Here is a 24,149-nt window from a genome sequence, read left to right as displayed (position 1 = left end):
TAAACAGTCTAATGGCCCTGAGCACGGAGCCCACACTCACCCAAGGAGAGACACAACGAGGTCCTGAAACTAAAAGCCCTGGCCAGCCCCAGCCTAGCTCCCTGCTGTTTCCACTCCATCCAGCATCTGACTGCAAACCTGAGACCCAGCACGAAATCACTCAGCTGAATCCTTCCTTAATTCCTGATGCATAGAAAAACTGAGACAATAAATGATTGTTGTTTTAGGCCACAAAGTTTGGGGATGATTTGCAGCAGTAACTAACTGAAACACTATGTTTCTGGTAGAAATGTAATACGAGTAAGTATAATTTAGATGAAACCACAATTTCATTTTCCATTCATCTGAACCAGAAATATTAGGTTAATAATGAAGAAAGTATACCAAATTTTTACTCCCCTGGAATTTGCAAATTTTTCAAACACTGCTTTTTTAAGGCATTGAGCTATTCACTGTATGCTGCTTTATTTACCTGAGTCACATTCGTCATATCATTAAATATTCAGATGACTATTTTCTATCCCTACAAAACACCACTTACTTATAATTGTACTTAAAGAAGACTGCAAACAATAAAACCATAAAATCAATGAAGATGCATGTTCCTTTATGTTTTATTTACCATAAAGAGAATACAGCAAACACTGGAGTAAGGCTTTTTAATAATTTCTGATGTAAAGTTTAACACTTAAAATTATGTTTGCTCCCCCCCCCCCAATTCAACATGCAGATTTCATTTATTTCCAGATACAGTGATTCTAGAGCATTACACTCTCTGGATAGTTTTATAACAGAGCATCCTTGCCCTGTTAACTTAATACAATTTCACAAACTGTGTACAATCATGGTATACTACCATCATTCAAAGAGTTCCCCCAAATGAATACACTCACACAATATGAACATTAAAATGTAAGTTTTTAAAGACATCATCTTCATAAGCCAAACCACAAAAACCCAGGTTCTAGTTTTAAATGTGTTTATGAAGACTGCTGCTGAGCTCAAAGCATGCAGATGTTCATGACCACCTAGATGAAGCTGGATATTGAAACTCCTTCAGTAGGTCCAATGATGCAATTTTTCACTCATCCCAAGTATCTCCATATTTGTTTACTTTGACTAGGAAAAAAGCACAAATAATTGATGATTCCAAATAGTAATAAAAGGCACTATTTTGTTTGCTATTATTATGATTTAGTTATGTTTCTCTCTGATTTGAATAAATGCACATGAGAGTCAAACTGTAATTATAAAAAGGGGCTGGCCAGACTTTTGTGAACTGGAGGTTAGACATAAATTCTAATGCACTGTATCAAGACCTTTACATACATATTAGATCTGCATAACAACCTTATAAAGAAAACACAATCCCCATTCTAAGGAAAACAGATTAGTAACTTGCCCAAGGTACAAGCTTAATCAAACAGGTAGAACCGAAATTTGGACACAGTTATGTTTAGGTCCAAAGCCTGGGTGCCTGTACAACTTTACCGCCTAAGTGAGTGTGGTATATATTATAGCACATACAAAAAAGTTACCAGCAAATGAAAAATAACAACAATGATAAACATTTGAATGTTGTTTTTCACAAAAATATAATAGAAATGGTCAGATTTGATTAATTTAATCTCTCCCAGGAGCTGTAATACCAGTACAAGAAGGAAATGCTCTCCAATATTCTTGCATTTTATATGAAATTATATTTTGAAACACGTTTTTCTGTCTTTTCTACTCTTTTACTTTTAGCCTCTCTTCTACATAGCCTTCACCTGTGAATTATAACTTCAGAAGTATTCATAACAATGTAAAGAAGCAGTTATCAAAATATAACTAGGGACCCCTTCCCCAAGACTCTTTCAGTAAGTCTATGAAGTCAAAACTATTTCGTTATTATACCAAGACGTTATATAAACTTTCCCCTCATATTTTGCCTTTTCCCCTTGCTTTCCTTCCCTCATGTGTATAACGCAGAGCTTCTGGCAGAATTCTCATGAAGCTACATGATGTGTGGTGACATCACTGCTCTGACAGCTAACTGAAAATATGCTTAGGTATTTAAAATTTCTGCCATAATTTCTAATTAGGTAAATACCAATAAATATAATCCACATAAACTGAAGCTGAAAACTTTTAAGTGACACTTTCTGACCTAGTGAATCTACATTGTACTGTCAAATTTCTGTCTAGATTCTAAAACAGAACATCCTAGAAAATCACAAAGTGTTTCATAACTGTTTTTTCTTTAAACTATATAAAGTGCCAAAAAAAAAAAAAATCAACTTTCTTTTTACAAAGAAAAATTCTTTCACTTTACTGTGTCACATAACAGAACTTTAATAAGACTGTTCACAGCCAAAACCACAAATGTCCAAATTCAACGAATGCCACACATCTACCATATTCCCTTTTCTTAGCCTTGACATACAATAGCAATGGTTACAAAAATGAGAAAACTACTAACTGCCTGCCCTCATGGAGCTTACAGTCTAAATCCTCAAATTAATTAGCAGAACAGAGTACTGGTAAGTCTTTACATATTACAGAGTAATGACCACTGAATGCAAAAGGTTTACATTAAATTTTATATGACAAACATTAACAAGTATTATTGATTACAAATCTATTTTAAAGGTGTAAAAAACATCAATAACATGACAGAGGTGGATCATTGTTATAAAACAGAATTCTAAATGAAACAACTACTAACAATTAGAAATAAAACTGGCTCTAAAGGAACGATCATAATAAAAAATACTAAGGATTTTTATGTATTTTTGCATTCTCTGTGGCATACTGACTCTCAAGAAGGTACCTATTCCCTCCTTCGATTTTTAAAGTAGTAAATAGAAAACCTTGAAACAATGATACATCCTCTAAAATTCCTCAAGAAAGACATCATAAAATTCTATATTGAAACAGCTTCAAACCCCTATTCAAAATGACCTCTTCTGTTAGCGGTAAATTTTTGGTATCAGAAAATTTACTTTGGGTAATGCACAGCTGTTCCAAAAGGACTTAAAAGAAACTGTCATTTAAAAAATCTGTATATATTAATTAATTATAGAGTAAAAGTACTGTTAAAAAAAGTCAAACTCATTTTTTGGAAATGCCCTAAAAGCTGGTTTGTAAGGCATATAACTCTATCTTGACTTCATAGATTTTATATAAGAAAATCATTTTATTACTCAATCAGGACTCTGTGGTTCTGCCACAAGTGGCATTATAGCCACTAGGTCACCAGGTCTGGTTTTATGCAATAGATGCATCATTTGAAAAATGGTATCAGTTCCCAAGGTGGCCTCTTATAAGGGAAAATAGTCAAATGTCTGTATAATTTCTACACTGTATTACAAAACTAGTCTTACCGTCTTAAGTTATACTACTATTTGGACTTCATTATTTTCTAACACAAAATGGCCTTTGGAATACTTGAAAAAAGGAAGACCTAATAACTGTTAAGTAGCTATTCTCTAAAAAAAAAAATGTTATTTTGGTTAATTGCTTGAGGCATTAAATCACACGTTAGTATAATTAAAGTTTTTAACTAATGCTGCAGTTTCCAATCCTAAAGCGTAAAGTGATTCAGACTAGACTATCATACCTTCTTTTTTTGGCATTCTTTCCTGCATAGGCCTGACTGAGGGGTCAGTCTTATGTGTTAAAGTAACTTCATATGACTCTCTGTTCTTATTCCTTAATTCCTCATATGTTATATTTTTTCTTTTAGGACTTTCTTCAATGTTGGGATCAGGTCCTAAAACAACAAACAGTTAATAAATGGTGATAAAAGGATGTGAATAAATCCAAAAGCAGCTAAATTTTACAAATGCTCCTTACCTACAAAAAAAATAAAGTAAAACAAAGGATCAAATTATTACCAGCATTCCAAAGGTACTGTATTTTCCCCAAGGTAATTATAAAACTAAAATCTACTTCCTCTTATACTTTCAAGCTGTTATTTCTAAAATTTAAAATATAAAAAAAAAATTAAAACTAACCATGGCCAGAAGAAGAATGGATATAATATAAACCAGCACAATTCACTCATTAAAATGCCAGTGTTGTAAACTGGGAAGTTATTCATACAGCTTATATAAGTAAAGAGAAATACATTCTACTAGTGACAATTGAACAAAACTTGACATAGTATAGATTTTATTTAGTAATATTTCCATAGTTAAATGTTCCTGTATCCAGAGTCCATATATGCAAACAACTCCAGTTATTAAAAAGATATTTATCTTACCCTCTTTATATTTAAATAAAAACACTTGAAAATAGCTATTGAAAAGTATTACATAGCCTTTAATCAGAGTATGCATCATTTTCATATTCAGGTCTAATGGATGCAATACTGAGGCAGAAAAAAGTGGCAACTTTTACCTGGAGAACCAGCATTTATTCTTTATCTCTCCCAAAGAAAATCAAAGTATGATTATGTATTATCAAGAGTCAAACACTGATACAAAAATAAAGAAATGGTTATTCTTAATAATGGTTGACAGGACCAAATATTGAACATAGTTTATAAAATAGACAGTCAGCAAGGAAGGCCATATAAACATTTTTAAAGAAATTAACTAATGCTAACATAACATTCAGTGAACTACTTAACTTACAAAATCTAACAGACCACTCCAAAAGTAATATTTTCCAGAGGTTTTTAATGAGACAGAAATTGTACCTATCATTTTAAAAATATAACCATATGAAGTAAAATAATTTTTTAAAAAACAGTTTTTGTAAGTGGTACTATTGTGCAACTCAATGGTAAGGTCCCAGTGAATAATCACAATTTTCAAAGCAACATAACTATACACTGAATGCATTCATCTACAATCTTTTATTTTACTACAAAATATACTTGCACTGATACAAAGCACAGAGGATTTAAATGTCTAATTAGTTCTAATATTATACAGCATGGTTGAAAACCATATTTTTCTTGCTAAAAAAGAAAAGTATTAAAACTGTATACCGGGTTTAAAAGCACTTTGCATTTCATTAGTAATAAGTAATTATTTAACTCATTTCCCTTCACCATAAATGATATTTTTTAAATTCTGAAGGGAACAGTATATACTAGATTAGTAGTGAGGAATTCTAGGTTCTCATTCCCACTCTGCCGACATTTAATGAATGTCCTTGGGCAAATCACTAAGCTTCTTTGAGTCTTGGTTTTCTCAATTGTGAAATATGGAAGTTTGAACTAGATGATCTATCACTAAAGTTCCTTCCAGGTCTAATACTTTTTCTTACCAAAAAGAAAAATATTTCATTGTTCTGAAATTCTGTGACAAATAATGAAAACATAAATTAGATAGAAGATTAGGAAGAATTTTTTCCACTTATAAAAGCCAAATGAAAATATCTTGCATGGTGTAGGGAGCATGATTTACTGTAAAGAGCTGGAAGGAACAGGAAAATGTAAAAAAGCGTTGATTTAAATCTACCTGTAACACACTACCTATAGTAAGTCTCATAGCAACTATGAAAGAATGCTTTCTGCTTTGAAAGATTAATAACTCTTTCAATTCCTGGTAAGAGAAAGCAGAGGACAAATAGGGCTTAAACAAAAAGCGAGGATGTCCTGGTTAATTTAAGGGAGGACTGCAGTTGGGGCAAAGCAAAGGAGGCCACTGTGGGCCCATGTGGGGAACTAAGAGTGGCAATCTTGAGTTAAACAAGGGGGGTCAGAGTAGCAGAGCATGCACGGATGGATGGCTGCAGTGGAGGACTTAAAATATATTAAAATTTGGGCCTTGCTGTAGTCTGTGGGCAGATACCAAAGGCCTTTTTGTCTGTTTTCATTTGGCAAAGAAATTATGTAATGTGGAATGAAATTTTCTAATGCAAATGCAAGGAAGGATGCAAGACATAGCAAGGAAAGAGTTGGTGCATGGATAGAACAGAAGTAGAATGGATTTGAACTTGGGAGACTGGGGAAATGGAAGATGCAGTGAGGGACAAGGACAGCTGACTCTGGAGATAAAATAATGTCTTTAACCATTCTTCCTAAGCTGCCTACCTCCTTCCCTTTCTGACTAATCAGATGTCTTTGTTTCCAACCATTCAGGAAAAAAAAAAAAAGTTAGTTGAGGATTAAGAGACTATCAACAACTTTCATCCACTTAAGAATCTCTTTAATTATCTTAACTTCCATTCTGTCCTGTCTCTTCAGTTAATACCCCCCTCACCAACCCGGACTCTTGCTCTAAAAGCAGCACTGTCCAATACAATTTTCTATAATGATGAGAATATTCTATATCTATATCTGTGCAGTCCAACACAGTAGCCATTAGCACATACGGCTCCTGAGCAATTGAAATGCTACCAAAGCAACTGAGGAACTGATGAATTTTCAATTTGATTTGATTTTAATTAATTTAAACAGCCTCTTATAGCTAATGGCTACTTTATACCCTGACCTACCTAGAACCCTTTCCACATCATCTGGAACCTTACCTGACCTATAACCAATGCCTCTCTTTCCACTATACCCCCTCCCTCCTTTTAACCTACATATAGAATCAAATCTCTCCTGTCTTAAACAAAAGAAACGAACACCCAAATGTTCCTTTAACCTTGTTTATTCCCCATAGTTACTGGCTGATTGTACTTATTTCAAAGTACACGTTTTCAAATACTCTATGAGGTCCACAATCCCTTCTCCCAAACCCTCAGAGTCAGAAATGCTTCAAAATTCAGAGTTTCTCAGATTTTAGAAAAACATTACCATATATATCCCTTATCACTTAATGTCCACTGAAGTAGCAATGAATAAGCAAACACAGTATTTCTACAACAAAATCTAGAAAAAAATCGTATTAAGATAAATAAACATTATCAATAGAGTTATATCCGTTTAGGTCAGGGCTTCAAATGAGTTCAGGTCAGATTTTTATCACTAATTTAATTATTTAAAAACCTGTTTTTTTAAAAAGCATTTTGGATTTTAGGATTTTAGGTAAGGAACTGTAAACTTGTACTTTCTGTTTTTAATTCATCTTTCACTGCAAATTAGACTGAAGAAAGCAAGCAAGGAAGGAAGCAAGAAAGCAAGCAAGCTAGCAAACATTTGTTGAGAGCCTATTACTTTCCAGGCATTACTTCTGATTTCTGTATTTCATCTCATTCCCAAAGTTCTTTAAGAAGGGTATTATCATCTCCATTCAAGAGATCAGGAAACTGCAGGGGTCACAAATTACAAGTTACTTGCCTAAAGTTACAATAGCTAGCAAATGTCAGTAATTCATATCCAGGCCTTAATCCAAAGGTGATGCTGTTTCACTTAACATTATGTGATCTTCAAAACTAGTATTTACACAAACTTCACAAAGCACTTTCACATGGATTTTCTCACTTGACAACAGTTCTGTTAGGCAGGTAATTATTATTTTTCTCATATTACAAAGAAGCTAAGGTGGCCTTTAAGACCACACTACCAAGTGTAACATTTTTAAAGCCTCTCTGTGGCACAGTTTATCATTTCTTCTTTGCTATTTCACTAAACGCGGTTAGTATTTTCCATAAATGGAACATATTACTAATTTATCCTTATATTTCTATATCTTCCAGCAGACAGAGAGTTTCTCAGGGCCAAGAACTAGGTCTTATTCATCTTTATTTCCATACCTAGCAGAGTGCCTGATACCTATTTGGCCTCAAAAAATGTTGAATGAAGGAAAAATGAATTCAAATGAACAAAAGAGCAAACAAACATGCTGAGTTTAGGCTGATGGTGGAACATATAGGTGATATCCAGCAGAAAAGGTCATCAAATAAAGTTTATACATACGTTGGACCATAAAATGCTGAAATTCATTTCAAGAGAAGTTTCTACCTTGGGCAATATGATCAGTAATACCAGTGGGAGTAGATTCATTCATAGAAGCACTGAATGGAATTGGCTCATAATGAGGAAGCGTCTCTTTTTCTATGTTGTCTGCTTCTGAGGATGTCACAAAAGATGAATGACCACTCACATCTGAGTCATATTTTGACTTCTGAGAATAGTGCCTGTAAAAGAAAATCATACTGTATAAAAAACACGGGTTATTGTCTATACCTTATCTAAAGAACTGTGTTAAGGTATGAAAACTAGTCATTTTCTAAAGGAATCATATAATTTTAACATAGTTATTTAAAACAGTAAAATAAAGTCTGTTTCTGCCACAAAAACATTAAAAATATCTTCTGATCCACTTATACAACTTAAAAATTGTCACTCTTACTATAGAGAAGAGAAAATATATATCCAATTTTCTAACTATTAGGCTTTAGACATCATTTTAATGTGTTTAAAGTTCTTGGAAAGAAAAAGTACTTCAGATCAGAAAATATGTCCATTTCCCACATTAATTGGGAAGTTACTTCCACAGGTAGCAGTCCATATAAACACTATTTTGCTGAAGTAGATGTAAGTAATACTAGCTTTCATGGGATTTATGCTGCTTGCCATTTATGATAGGACAATCTACCAAATCTACTTAACTACCTTATTATTTATTTACCTACCTATCAAGACAGACAGATTCATTTATCTATACTTACACAATTTCCCTACAATTTTAAACAACCGAAGGATTACAAAGCTGAAATCTGTTAAGAGATGGGATTGATAATATTTGAGAATTCAAAAAAAAAAAAAAAAAAGTCAAAGTATAGTAACCAAACGTGTTTGACAAATTAAAATCTCTCATTCTGGGACATGAACTCCCAGTAGGATGCAACTCTGTATTTAAAACAAAAGTAAACAAATCTTGTTCTATTTTTGAAAACAAAATTAGCTTTAGCTTGCAGCAAAATGGCAAGTTTCAAATGTTCCTTCAGTTAGGCCATGTTTCATGCCCTCAATTACGGCAACATCTAGTTATAATTTTTTACCTAAAATGAAAAACCTTTAATAAGATCTGAATGGCCTACCCAGTTGGTGAAGATCGTCGTGTCTGTCCTGATCGTAAAGCTTCTCCAAGAGGGGAATTCTCAAGATTCTTGAACTTCTCTTGGCAAGTTTTCACATAGGAAAGCTTTCCAGCAAAGTATCCCATGATGCAAGCAACTTTTAGTAAAAATAAACAAAAAGTGTAACTCAATATGCCTCTTTAGACAAAAACCTTTTCTAAAAGAACATTTTAAAAAACGTGGTTCTTGGGCTTCCCTGGTGGTGCAGTGGTTGAGAATCTGCCTACCAATGCAGGGGACACTGGTTCGAGCCCTGGTCTGGGAGGATCCCACATGCCACAGAGCAACTAGGCCCGTGAGCCACAACTACTGAGCCTGCGCATCTGGAGCCTGTGCTCCGCAACAAGAGAGACCGCGATAATGAGAGGCCCGCGCACCGCGATGAAGAGTGGCCCCCGTTTGCCGCAACTAGAGAAAGCCCTCGCACAGAACGAAGACCCAACACAGCCAAAAATAAATAAATAAATAAATAAAAATTAAAAAAACAAAACAAAACAAAAATGTGGTTCTAAATATGTCTTTGGTGTGGAAAAACTGGGATTTCCTGAAATAATGGTAAAAGTACCATATTAAATCACATTCAGAGTTCACAGAAAGATTCGGTAGATATAATTCACTTTCACAAAATAAAATAAGTTAAAATAAAGCTGCTATAAGATAAATTCTACTTTACTAATTACTTCATTAATACAGATAGGAAAAATGTGGTAACAGTATAATGGAATGAGGAATCAAAACATAACAGTTCGGGGCTTCCCTGGTGGCGCAGTGGTTGAGAGTCTGCCTGCCAATGCAGGGGACACGGGTTCGATCCCTGGTCTGGGAAGGTCCCGCGTGCCACGGAGCGGCTGGGCCCGTGAGCCACGGCTGCTGAGCCTGCGCGTCTGGAGCCTGTGCTCCACAGCAAGAGAGGCTGCGACAGTGAGAAGCCCGCGCACAGCGATGAAGAGTGGCCCCCACTCGCCGCAGCTAGAGAAGGCCCTCGCACAGAAACGGAGACCCAACACAGCCAAAAATAATAAATAAATAAATAAATAAATAAATTTTAAAAAAAACAAAAAAAAAACCCAACACAGTTCTAGCCTGGTCACAGGGATTTAGGTCATTTCATTCCTTATAAAATGGGAATCACACCATTTGCCCAGCTAATTTTATAAGATTATTTTTTAAATCACGTGCAACAAATGCCTTAAAATAATATATTATGAAGTGTACCTAAATATGGCTACTGTTGCATCTTTATTCAATAGAGACTACCCTAGAAAGATTCATAGAAAGCCTCAGGTACTCTTTTTCAGGGCAATTTAGTATCTTTTCTATCAACCATATTATAAAATGTAAAGAAGCTATGCTTATAAATGTAAGTTATGTTTATTTACTGATTGTAAATTAAAGAGGTTTTAAAAAATTACGCTTAATTTTAAAATACACTTTATTTTGATTAATCAGAATAGCTGGACAACTTTCTTTCCTCACAGACCAAGAGAACTTACTTTCAAATATTGTATCTTTAATTATATAATTTAAATTATATCTTTAATATAATTTAAATAATATATTTAACAAAATAATTTAAAATTAATAGTCCTATTGCATTATAAAAAGAGAAAAAAAAAGCCTCTTTCAAGTAGCTCATGATTTTTAATGCTAACAATAAAATGCCCAAGTAGTGCATTTGATGAAAAGCTTAAACAAAATGATTTGTCAAAACAAATAACCAAATAACTGTTATTAGTAACACAAAACATTTGATAAAAGCTAGTTATTTTACTTAGGTAGAAAAGCTAAGAGAACTAGTATTGTTCATACTTACATATAAGTTTAGGGATGGAACCATATTTGGGATGACTTGAAAGGATTCCTAAAGATAAAACAGTAAATATTTCTGAGTAACACTGTTCTATTTACATAATTAAGACGTTTTATCTTTTATTGAGGTAAAAGAAAAGCTTTATGCCAAGTTTATGCTAAGTATAAAAAAGAATGGCACAGAAATTATGGTAAAAAATACAAAGAAACTACTTCTGCTAGTCATTATCTGGTCTTTCATAATGTGAGACAAAAGTAGCAATAAGTTTAGCAGTGCAATATAAAGTAAGATGTATCTATTTCTCAGCATCTTTGAGCAACCCACAAAGATACAAGGAAAGATCAGTACAGATGATCTTTAAACATCTGATAACATTAGCTCTTTCCATAACACCAAAGAAGTCTGAAGCTACTTAAAAGAGAATTCAACATCAAGAGAAATATGAAGAAATCAAAAGACTCTATTAGAATAGGTGAATTTAGCAAGATCACTTGATACAAGGTCAATATACAAAATAAAACTAAAATGAAAAAATCCACTATATACCGGGAACAAACAAAACCCCCAATATTTTAAAAAACAATTTATTATAGCACCAAAAAACATCAAAGCCCCAGGAACAAATCTAATGAAAAACATGAAAGATCTTGAAAACTACAAAATTTACTGAGAGAAATGAAAGCTAAGTAAATGGAGAAACACACCATGTTCATGAACTGAAAGATTAAATATTGTAAAGATGGTAATTCTCCACAAACTCACCTATAAATTCAATGCAATCCCAATTAAAATCAAAGAAAGTTTTTCCCCAAATTGAAAAGCTTATTCTAAAATTCATGTGGAAACACAAAGGGTCAAGAAAAACCAAGGCAATATTGAAGAACATAACGGAGAACTGACTACCACCAAATATCAATATCTATGACAAAGCTATAGTAATTAAGACAGTGTGTTATAAGTATAAGAACAGATAAACTAATCAAAATCAGAAGAGTCTAGAAACAGATCCACACACACAGTCACTTGATTTATGACAGAGGTAACACTGCACTGCAGTGAACAAAAATTAGTCTTCAAAATATAGTGCTGGGTCAAAAAAAAAAGGTCATGGAGAACCTAGTGGCAAGACGGGAATAAAGACACAGACCTACTAGAGAATGGACTTGAGGATATGGGGAGGGGGAGGGGTGAGATGTGACAGGGTGAGAGAGTGGCATGGACATATATACACTACCAAATGTAAAATAGATAGCTAGTGGGAAGCAGCCGCATAGCACAGGGAGATCAGCTCAGTGCTTTGTGACCACCTAGAGGGGTGGGATAGGGAGGGTGGGAGGGAGGGAGATGCAAGAGGGAAGAGATATGGGGACATGTGTATATGTATAACTGATTCACTTTGTTATAAAGCAGAAACTAACACACCATTGTAAAGCAATTATACTCCAATAAAGATGTTTAAAAAAATATATATATATATAGTGCTGGGTCAACCACATATCTGTACGAGGGAAACGTATCAAAACTAGAAACTACACTATCATCAATATACAAAAGGATGGATAAACTGCTATGACATATTCACACAGCAGAAAACTATATGCAATGAGAATATATAATTTACAACTACATGCAACAATGTGGATGAATCCAGTGATGTGCTGGTAAACCAGCTCTCCAAATAAAAGGCCCTGATTTGTAATGTTATTCGATTTCTGTGATGTAAATACTTGCCCCATGACCAATTTCAAGCTACCAATGGTTTAAAAATTGGCTTGCCAAGTTCCTGAAATTTTAATAATCAGCTCTCCAGAGCTGGTACAAGCCAGTTTTAGCATACTACTGGATGAATCTCACCATGTTGAAAGAAGGTACACAAAAGATTGTCATCATGTATATATAATTTTATGATTTAATTTTATATAAAAAACAGACAACAGATTTATGCTGTTAGCCTCAGTTCCTTCATTGTATAAATGAACGGAGATGATGAGAAGAAAAGGGGGGATGGTAACAATATCTACATTTATACAAAAAAGTCGTTCTTTTATTCTGTCACCAAATAGCTACAGACCACTTAACAACACACAAGCACTATACCCTAGGAAGTAGGAATATAACAGTAAACAAGACACTCTCTTTACCCTCACAGTTTACAGTCTAGAGAGCAAATGAAGACAGAAAGAATACGGTGTGATGGTTGCTATTCATCCACTCAAATACAGGCATAAGTCGAAGATATTGCAGGTTGAGTTCCAGACCACTACAATAAAGCAAATATTGCAATACAGCAAATCACATAAATTTTTGGGTTTCCCAGCACATATAAAATTTATGTTTACACTATACTATTAAATGTGCAACAGTATTGTCTATAAAACAATGTACATACCTTAATTAAAAAATACTTTGTGTTTATAAATGCTAACCATCATCTAAGCCTTCAACAAGCTGTAATCTTTTTGCAATAGTCACATCAAAGGTCACTGATACAGATCACCATGACAAATATAATGAAAAAGTTTGAAATGTTGCAAGAATTACCAAAATGTGACAAAGAGACACAGAAGTGAACAGATGCTGTTGGAAAAATGGTGTCGATAAGACTTGCTCAGTGAAGGTTGTCACAAACCTTCAATTTGTAAAAAACACAGTATCTGTGAAGCTCAATAAAATGAGGTATTCCTGTATTTGAGTGTCTACTACGTGCACTATGCCCTCTGTCAGGTGCCAGAGACAGCCCATATTCTAAAGGGAAGTAGCAAGAATGGAGGCAAATACATTTATTGAAGCTAATATAATACTCTTGGCAACAAATGGTTGCATTAACTACAACGGGAGTGCAGATGGAGACAGTTTACAGAAATATTTAAGAGCTGTACTAGAGAATGGACATTTGTTGGACAAAGCAGGTAAAGGACAGAAGTGAAAAATAATGTCTCAGTTTCCTGGATGGAGAGTGATGCCATTCAGACATAGGGAAAATGGAGGAATTAATTTATGGAGAAATGGGTTTAAAGAAATAAAAACTGAAGTGCTCGGGACTTCCCTGGTGGCGCAGTCGTTAAGAATCTGCCTGCCAATGCAGGGGACGTGGGTTCAATCCCTAGTCCGGGAAGATCCCACATGCCTCGGAGCAACTAAGGCCATGTGCCACACTGAGCCTGCGCTCTAGAGCCTGCGAGCCACAACTACTGAGCCTGCGTGCCCTAGAGCCCGTGCTCCGCAACAAGAGAAGCCACTGCAATGAGAAGCCCGCGCACCGCAACGAAGAGTAGCCCCCGCTCGCTGCAACTAGAGAAAGCCCGCACGCAGCAACGAAGACCCAACGCAGCCAAAAATAAATAAATAAAATAAATAAATTAAAAAAAAAAAAAGTGAAGTGCTCATTCATGAAGTCTGGCTTCAAATGCAAGACATCTAGGAGCAACTGTAAAGGGATATAAAAGAAAATTTTTCTTTTTTATGTTGTCAAGTTAGAAATGACCTGAGCATGTTTAAGTGTTTTGACAGAAAAGGAATGAGTAGAGTGGGAATAGCTAAGACTACGTAGAGTATGACCCTGTGGATAAAATCATACACAAAATGTTAGGCGTTTTGATTAAATGCAAATTGTTTTGGTGGATTCTGAACTCCTTTTCTGAAGTCTCTCTCAATTTTTTTTTTTTTTTTGAGATTGACTTCTTAATGAAAACACCTCACCCCCCAGAAAACAAGAACCCAGTACAGTTTCAACAATACTGAAAGCCCTTAATTCTGGGAGATAGTTACATGAGTGACCTATTACTCAATATTCTTTTCTGTGTTTTTTACTCAAAGTATCAACACCCCAACAACAAAACAACCCTGACAAAAATATAAAGGTAACATGTGACACGCTGAATAGAAAATGTTATTCCACACATCAGGTTACGTCATTTTCAACAATTTATCCTTTCCAAAAAATGGATTAGAAATTCAACTGAAAGGCTCCAGGCTCAGTCACTATGAACAATTACAGAGAAAGATGTTGATCACTGTTGTTGCTCATGGCGTGACTTTTGCAAATGAAATCAGAGGCATAGATCACCATTGATGTCAAGTCAAATAATCACCAGATGGTGACTAGGAGTCCAAGAGGATTTTGGCTCTTGACAGAATAATGTGTCACCTCAGTACTAGGTCCTGATATTTTCAGTAGGATTCATGTGAAGCAGTTATACTCCAATAAAGATGTACTTAAAAAAAAAAAAAAAAAGATGTGTGTGTAACTAGAAAAAGGGAATTTCTCTGGATTGGTTGTGTGTATAACTAGCTACATGTAGGAGCAAGGCATTCCCAAGCCAGGGAAAAAACCCAGCAATGGTATGATTTTATTGTTGAAGATATAAGGTCTAAGTGACTAGGTACAATCTGACCCTTCCAATTTTTACTGCTTCTGCCTTACCTTCAAGCTGTCCAAAGTCTCCTACTCTACGTAAGCCCCAAAGTTCCAAAATTTTCTCTTCTTTGTAACCTTTTCAAAATTACCATTTCTCCTGGTTCTACCTTAGCTATACGTTTTCATTCCTCCCTGCATGACTTTGCCACTCTAGCCATGTCAGTCTCCTGACTGTCCACCCAAATAGTCATGCTTATTATTCTGATAACCAGGTCCCTCCTTCCCGAGATATTCTTCCATCTCTTTTAATCTAAATCCTGCCCATCTTCAAAACCCACTTCTTTCAAGAAATTTTCCTTCATTACAGTACCTCTGCAGAGATCTTCTTTGAAAACCTACAGCTCTTGGAGTCTCTACCACAAAACTTAGAAGCTTATTAAATATTTAAATTACATTCTCCATTTGCTTCAACATTGTATTCACATTGTTTCCTCACATGAACCACTAGCAGCTCTTAATTTCTTTTGTATAATCCACCCCCGCCCCCAGGTCTAGCTCCAATCATTAATGACTGACAAGACTAAGATAAATAAAATGGGCAGTACAATAACAGACACTACAATTTCTCCAGTCCTAAGTTTTTCCTTAAAAGTAATGTGACTAGGGACTCCCCTGGTGGCACAGTGGTTAAGAATCCGCCTGCCAGTGCAGGGGACACAGGTTCGAGCCCTGGTCCGGGAAGATCCCACATGCTGTGGAGCAACTGAGCCCGTGCACCACAACTACTGAGCCCGTGCGCCACAACCACTAAGCCCACGCTCTAGAGCCCACGAGCCACAACTACTGAACGCCGGGTGCCACAACTACTGAGCCTGCGCGCCTAGAGCCTGTGTTCTGCAACAAAAGAAGTTGCAATGAGAAGCCCGCGCACCACAACGAAGAGTAGCCCCCGCTCGCCGCAGCTAGAGAAAGCCACGTGTAGCAACGAAGACCCGACGCAGCCAAAAAAAAAAAGTAATCTGAATAAAATGTCTGTTTCACACTATAGAAACAATTCTAGTCTATAAAACAAGTTAGTCCTAAAAGACAAGTAAGAGTATATATATAAATAAGAGTATATATCTTGATTTGTTTGCCTTTTAAAAATTCCTGTCACGGTAGCACATTGTAATGAGGTTCTTTGGGAATTCTCCAAACAAAAACAAAATTTTACCTCAAAAAATCCTCCCATTTCCTCCAAAACTACTTTTTCTCAACTAGTTGTGTCAATACTACTGTCTAAGTACTTCATACTGCTAATATGAAAAGGCGAAACTTCCTATCTTAGTAACATTTTAGGAGGAGCTAGTTAATTTAAAGAACAGTTTTCTAGGATATATAAAGGCCATCCTAAGGTAACCATCCTTTTCTGAAATACCTTCTAATTCCCATAAATTTGTAACTTATTTATTACAAAATAAATGTAATGAATATTTCTACCGCTTACACTACTAAATTTAAAGATGTAGAGACTGATACATTTAATACCTAATCTAAACTCAACTTCACTATTTAAACCAATAGAATTTTGGACAAGGAAGGACCCTCACTCCCCCCATTATTATAAGACAAAGCTGGTTGAGGAAGCTAGGGAACTCCTAGTCTTTAAACTGGTACACAAGAATCAGCTGGAGCTCTAACTCAAAGACTCTGATTCAATAGGTCGGAGATGGGGCCCATGAATCTGCATTTCTTATAAGCTCCTAGGTGATAAGTTGTATGGATGGTCTACCTAGACCAGGTTTGTCTCTCTGCCTTCCTGTAAACTACCACTGGCTTTCAGTTACTTTCTTCCTCTTATAGTGTTAATGCTGCTACAGTGCTACAGTTAGTGGACATCAAGTTCTCAAATTTGATATGTGAGTCTGGGTTCATGGAGACATAACTCTTCTGATGTTGTAGTAATTTTTTAGTGATAATTTTTAATATGATACATTACCATATGTCCTTTATCTAAAGATCAGGAAAATAACACATAAAAACACAATGGTATCCAAAGTGCTAAACAAATTCAAAGTTTAAAATATTTACCTTTACTAATCAATCCTTGAGTAATCAACATACTTGTTGCAGCCAAAGGTACAGCTATAAGGGGGAAAAAAATTTGTCAACACCAACAAAAGGAAAAGATTTTGTCTGAGTTCATTAGGATAGATAAATGTATATCAGTAAAACCAGCTACGAAGTTATGTTGCAAAATTAAGATCTTTAAAAGGGATTTCTCCACTTTTCAAAGCTGTACTGTATATACTCAGGGAAATATAAAACGTATTTTAAATTTAAGAAAATATGACAAATTATTAAACAGTATAATTTAAGAGCCACCCAGATTTAGGATCTAAAAAAGCCATTCACTAATACCATCAATTAAAACAACATAGAAATAGTGACCAAAAGTTACTTCTGGAGTTAAAGGGGGAAAGAATTAATGATATGGGAAGCAAGAAGCATATTACAAACTGCTAAATTCCATGTACCATGCTAAGTGCTTTCGGTACATTATCATTAATTTTTACCGCATCTCTATAAAATAGGTATTATTATTACTATTTACTATTATTACAGATAAGGAAACTGAAGCTTAGAGATGTTAAGTAATTTGCTCAAGGCCACACAGCCACTTCAATGACAGATTCCAGATTCCAAAGAATTATGTCTGATGCTAGATCTCAAGTTTTATTACACTGAGTGAACCGATACACAAGACATATTATTTGCCCAAAATCATATGGTGATTGGGGCAAGAATTAGAAAGCATATATTTTAAATACTAATGCTCTTTCTCTTAAACCAGTGAATTCTGTGAAACTAAATGAAAATATGACATACATATGCATATTAACCCAGAGTGAAAAATCCAAAGCTCTCATCATAATCTCAAAGAGGCTCATAATTTAAGAAATCAGTCTTCTACACCCACAGTGCCCAACAGAATTTTCTTTGATGATGAGAGCAGTCTATATCTGTGTTTTTCAGGTAGTGTGCAGGAAAGATTTAACATAACAGCTCTAAAACTGCTTTCCTTACAAAGGCCTGCTTTCAAGGTTGGTCCTTAGCTTATATTTGGGAGCTTGACTGGTAAACTGATATAAATCTTTACCTGAATGATAAGTGGCTCACTCTGCCCAAACTGCTTGTACAAATACAGTTCATACTGAACACTTCCTTTCCTTCTGGGAGTCTGGAATTTTGTTACCTGCTAGGCCGAGGGTGCCCATGTGGTGAGACCCCGATAAAAACCGTGGGTGCCAAGTCTCTAATGAGAATCCTTGGTAGATAACACTTCACGTGTGTTACTACAACATGCAACTGGAGAAATTTAGCACGTTCTTTCTGTGTGACACCACTGGGAGAGGACTCTTAGAAGCTTGTGCCTGGTCTCCTCTGGATTTCACCCACACTCCTTTCCCTTTGCTGATTTTCCTTTGTATCCTTTCTGTTGTAAATTATTTTAAACTGAAATAGCTACATGTGGCTGCCACATTGGAGAGTGCAGTTTCAGACTAGGGGTTGGGAAATGCTCTGTAAAGAGCCACGTAGTAAATATTTTAGGTTTTGTCGGCCACACAGTCTTTGTCCCAACTACTCATTTTAAAGCAAAAGCACTGAGACAATCCATAAACAAATGAACACAGCTGTGTTCCAATAAAACTTTATTTATGGATGCAAAAACAGGAATTTCACATGTAATGAAATCTTCTTTTGATTTTTTCAATATTTAAAAATGTAAAAACCATTCTTAGCTCATAGCCATACAAAAACAGATTTGGCCCTTGGGCCGTAGTTTGCTCATCCCTGGTCTAGACTGTACATGGGCAATTTAAGAACCAAAATCATTAAGCATTTGAATTATTAATATTCATGATTAAAATCCATAACTCGGGAATAGGGCATTAGCTTTGCCATCAGACACAATTTGCAGAAACCCTAAGGTTTAAATCCTTGCTCTATTACATACTAACAGATTTTACCTTTGCTGGGAGAATGATCTAATAATAGTTAGTTGGTTAAAATGCCTTCATATACTATTATTTAAGGTTTTTCAAAGGATAACCTTTTAAAATTATAGCATCAGTACAATTTGCAATCATTTTTCTCCTTCAGCTTGGTTCAAGGACTGCAACATGAAGAACTGATGAATCATATAAAAGTAAAAGGCAATGAGTTAGTTGGCCATCTCTACAATGGACAATATTTTCCCCATTTCGCTTCTTAGGTCAAGACGGCACAATGCAAAGAGTAATAGTCTGGTTAAGGAGATTCAAGTACTAGTTCTGCCATTCACCACTATGTCTTTGCATAAATCTCTTAACTTCATGTTATAAAAGGGTAATGGATTAGAACTAAGGTCTCCTTCAAATTCATATATTCTGTCACAGAAAAAGAGAATCGTAAAATTCAAAGAGACTTCAGAGATTATCTAGTCTTCATCCTAATCAGAGTAAACTGATATCCAGAAAGAACAAGTCATTTGCTCAAAGCAACACAGATGGTTAGTTTGTGGTAGAGCTTAGATCAAAATCCAAGTCTTCTAACTCCCAAGTCAGTGGCCTTTTCCGCTGTACAATGACTCCCATTCCAGAGTCTATTAAATAGTGTTTCTTTAGGCAAATCAATAACACTACTGACCAAATGCTACTTTATATTATGACCATGGTCCCACTCATATCCAACACAAGGACCCCTAAAATTCCTTTAACTCTTTTCTTACACTAGCAAAATGCTTCTCTAAACTCATAATTGTTTTCAATTGAAACTTTTATTTCATTAATCACAACAGCACTAACAGCCATTTAATAGCTTAACACTTATAATAAGTTAAATTGAATTAATTAATCCCATGAGATAGGTTAATATTATCCCCATTTAACAGATAAGGAAACTGAGGCATACAGACATCAAGAACTTCTCCAAAATCTCACAGCTAATATGTGATGGAGCTGTAATTTGAATCCAGAGAGTCAGGCCTCAGAGTCTATGCCCTTATAAGTCACTACACTGTCTCATTCGGAAACCAGTAGTACACATGTATGAAATATTCACAAAATAAAAGATGCATGAAACAAATATGAATTCATATACCTTCTCAGCAATTCCAGAGGTGGAGAACTACTGTAACATACAATACACATTAAACTAAGCCTGCTATGTAGATTCTTTCATTATCTGTATGTTTGGGCAGATACAACTAGTTGTACTCCTTTTCATCCTTCTAACCCATTCTGCACACTGCTAACTAATGTTCCTTCAAAAAATTTACATATCATCCCCTTGGCCCAAGAACCTACCATATATAATGAATCAAACTTTTAACTCCTTGCTATTATGTTTATTTTCTACCCCCAACAAAAGACCTCTGCTCCAATCCATTCAGCCTCAAGGCTCTAGTAGAGATCAAGTTATTGTAGACTCTGCCTTTGCTCACTATCCCTTTCATCTAAATGCTCCTCCACCATTCTTCATTTGCCTGAAGTCCTATTAGTTAAGTCTCATTTGTTTAATAAAGCCTTTTTTTTAGCTAAATCAATTCCAATTAATTTATCTCTTTTTAAAATTCCTATTGCTGTTATGCACTTAATCTTTCTCAGTGTTTCATGAGTTAGCTTTGTCTCAACTACATCATAAAACTACTTTAGGACAAAGACTTCCAAGCACAGTACCTTACACACTGTATGCATAAATACCAGGTGACTGATCCTTGTCACTCCCTCCATCCTGCTTTTTTGTTAGAATTACCTTCTTACCTGAAAGGACTGCAGTGACCTCATGAAGCAACAACAGGGTTCTATTCAAAAGGAAAATTATGTTCTGTGTTGCTTTCAACATTCTCTGTATTTAAAAAATAAAATCCTCATGTATATGGTCTCTAGTTAGAAATCAAGAGCTGGTAGTGTAACAGCATTTCACAACGATAAAACAGAAACTAACCAGTCTTTATCGTATAATGGTTAAAAGTTTAAGAGTTAAAATCATAAGCTTATTTCAGACAGACCTGGCTTCAAGTCCGGACACCATGCTTACCAGCTGTGGAACACTAGGTAACTCCTTTAACATCTCTAAACCTCAATTTCTTCATCTGTAAAGTGAGGGTAATAGTAATCAACCTTATTGGGTTATTTTTATATAACCCATGTACACTCAGTAAATGCTATTACTATTACCAACAAAAATACTTCAGTGTCTTGGAAACAGTTCTAGAAATTATTACTTTAAGATGCACACAATTCTGATCATTTCATGATATATGCAAATGTCAAACCACTACATAGTACACTTGAAACATATTATCATACATCAACTACAATTCAATTTAAAAATTTTAAACAAAGAAATAAAACGTGTTCAACTCTATTTCCTTAATCAACCTCTTTTACCAATAACCACACTAATGCCAAAAGTCTGCCCATTTTTTCTATGTGAAATCATTATAATTTCAGGTACTAAAGGTCAAATTTTGTTGATTAGAAAATTTAACTTACATCTGAACCAGAAGCTTTCATCACTGCATTCTGCAAAGACTCTTCTTTCTTCCTCTGTTGGAATGTAATCAGCCCCTATGTCTTTTCACCAAGGAAAATTGGCAAACATTAAAACACCCATGGAAAAACTAAGTCTAAAAATACCTTAGTCTAAACATTAACAAAGTATACCATTTTTTTTTTTAAATGAAGTAATGGAACATGTGCCTTGTGAACTTTTAACAAATTTTGACTTCAAACATAAAATTAGTGCTACTGTTCTACTGGCTATGTAGTCAGGACTGCCTACAAAATGGGCTGGGTCCAGAGCAAAATTAAAATTTGGGACCCTCTGTTCAAATTATTAAGAATTTAAAGATGCCACAGTAGATCATTAATGGGTCCCTGTGTAACTGCACAGGTCACACACCCTTGAAGCCAGCCCCATGGCTACTGTTATTCAAGGCAGTGAAAATTTCTCTACATAAAAAGTGCTTCTAATTATAAATACTTAATTGATAGTTACGGGGAATTGGTCTTGGAACTTCTGCATTCGGCTCTCCAAAATCAGCCCTTCCATTCATCTTTCCTGCATCGAAAACATTTCTGTTAAGTATTAGAAACAACTGAGATTGGCCAAAGTAAATCAAGATATAGCATCGTAAAATTACTAGTCTACATGGCAACCAATCAACAAATATTTACTAAGCACTACTACATCTGAAATACTTAAAAAGCTACCTAAATAAAAAAGTCACAGACCTATTAACTATTTTAGAATTAGTCACTAGGTCCTGTAATTGAAAAAGAAAAGATGCCTTATAAGTATTTATCAACTGATTATATCAAGTTAAGATAACAAAAGGTTACCAATTTTTAAAAAAGACATATTTTTCCTCCGGAGGCTGGTTTATTTCACATTATCCTATGTTTGGATTTTCTCAGAAATATACGCCCAATGATTAGGATAATTCTCCAAATAGAGGAAGAAAAATCCCAAGTCTTTTCTGGGCTTCCATTTTAAAAAATGAAATAATCATCAGGAAACCCCCTCTACAAAGCAGTACTACAAAAAAATGAAATAACAAAGACGTCATATCGTTCTCCCTGTGGTGGGAAGCTAACAGCACATTCTGTAGCCTCTAAACTTTCCTCCCTCCACAAACAGACACCTAGAAAAATATACAAGATATAAAAAATGCATAGCATTTCAAGAACATACACTTTATCATTATTTCTAACCCATGCGACCGAACTTAAGAGACCAATAGATTAGACAGCTACGCATTTTACAGAATGTTCACACAGGATCGTGTTTACTCCCATCTTAAAAACAATGTAAATGAAAACAGGAAACGTCATACGCGATGAGAATAGCAACTGCGGCCCTTCCACAATTCACTTACTCAATAACTCATCACTGAGGGCCTACTACATGCCAATCTCTTCGGTAAGAAACATGATCTGAAAGGGTAAATGAATTCATGGATGGATGGAGACTACTTAATAAACTACTTATACCCTAAACCAAACGTAAAAGAAAACAATGGAAACCTCTTACTTCTCCCAACAGAGAGACTGCCAGGGTTGACAAGACCCCTTCACACAATATCATTTTAATCTCTTAATCCCAAAGAAAAAAAAACGCATTAAGAGACCGTCGATTCCTGCACCCCATCCCCCGCCCACCGCGTCTCCCACCTGCAACACCTACGCACATCCGTCACCATGAATTTCTCCCATCCACACCCACCAGACACGCTCCCTCACCAACCCTGGTCACAGGCACCCAGGAGCCCGAGACCCAGAGGATCACGATCTGCCCACCCTAGCAGGCGGGAAAATGGCGGAAGGTGCAGGGGAGCGGCTGCCCGCGCAGAAGTGGTGAGTGGGTAGGTGGGGGGCGGAACGGGGCTTTCTGCGTCACCTCACCCACCTCCCGACGACAGCGGCGGGCCACAGCGCGGCGAGCCCGGACGACCAGGGGCCGAAGGCCCAGAGGGGACCCGAGAGGGGTCGGGGGGAGGGAAGGGGGGGGGCAGGAAACGCGCAGGACCGCAGCGAAGTTGGGGGTGGGGAGCGGTCAACGACGCGACCGCCTAGAACTCACCCAGATACGGGCTCAAAATGACCGCGACCCGGAAGCACTGGCTACCTACGGAAGGAAATGACGTCAAGACCTCCTTGCGGAGTCTAAAGGCGAACAGCTTCGGAATACACGCGTAGGCCTCTGTTAATCTTCGCTGTCCTCCTCGGTTCGTTCCTCCACCCTCCCCCACTCCCGGCGGCGCTCACGAGCTGCACTGCGGCTGCGCGTTCGCCCACTGCGGACCGGAGCCCCCCACCCCCCCCCCCATACCCTTCCTGCACCGCGCGGGAGGCTTGGCTTTAGGCAGTTGGGACGTGCTGCCTTGATCTTCTAGTCACCGGCTGGCAGGAACGGTCTGGAAGCCCCTTTTATCCGCTTGTTGAGAGCGACTTTTCTTAGTTTTCTCTGCTTTTAGGCTTTACGTAGTTCATT

At 36.1% G+C, this 24,149-nt stretch overlaps 1 protein-coding gene across 9 annotated transcripts; it reads right to left on the bottom strand.

The window, feature by feature from the left end:
• Positions 1–590: 590 nt before the first annotated feature.
• OCIAD1 (OCIA domain containing 1) lies at positions 591–23,899 on the bottom strand. Of its 9 annotated transcripts, none has more exons than XM_061192255.1 (9): positions 23,739–23,899; positions 22,155–22,217; positions 21,650–21,730; positions 17,202–17,255; positions 10,778–10,825; positions 8,926–9,061; positions 7,844–8,019; positions 3,602–3,754; positions 591–1,119 (listed from the first exon to the last, which is right to left on the bottom strand). In XM_061192255.1, exons 2-9 carry the CDS (start codon positions 22,210–22,212, stop codon positions 1,082–1,084), a joined length of 744 nt encoding a protein of 247 aa, XP_061048238.1. In that variant the 5' UTR covers positions 22,213–22,217; positions 23,739–23,899; the 3' UTR covers positions 591–1,081. The 9 variants fall into 9 exon arrangements, with proteins under 9 accessions (XP_061048238.1, XP_061048234.1, XP_061048237.1 ...); XM_061192251.1 differs by having other exon boundaries at positions 23,788–23,812; XM_061192254.1 differs by lacking the exon at positions 23,739–23,899 and adding an exon at positions 23,565–23,702 and having other exon boundaries at positions 22,155–22,234.
• Between the last annotated feature and the right edge of the window lie 250 nt (positions 23,900–24,149).

The sequence above is a fragment of the Eubalaena glacialis genome, chromosome 5, assembly GCF_028564815.1.
Source record: "Eubalaena glacialis isolate mEubGla1 chromosome 5, mEubGla1.1.hap2.+ XY, whole genome shotgun sequence".
NCBI classification, from domain to species: Eukaryota; Metazoa; Chordata; class Mammalia; order Artiodactyla; family Balaenidae; genus Eubalaena; species Eubalaena glacialis.
The sequence above is the reverse complement of the archived record's forward strand: the minus strand, read 5'-3'. Positions and strand labels throughout refer to the sequence as shown.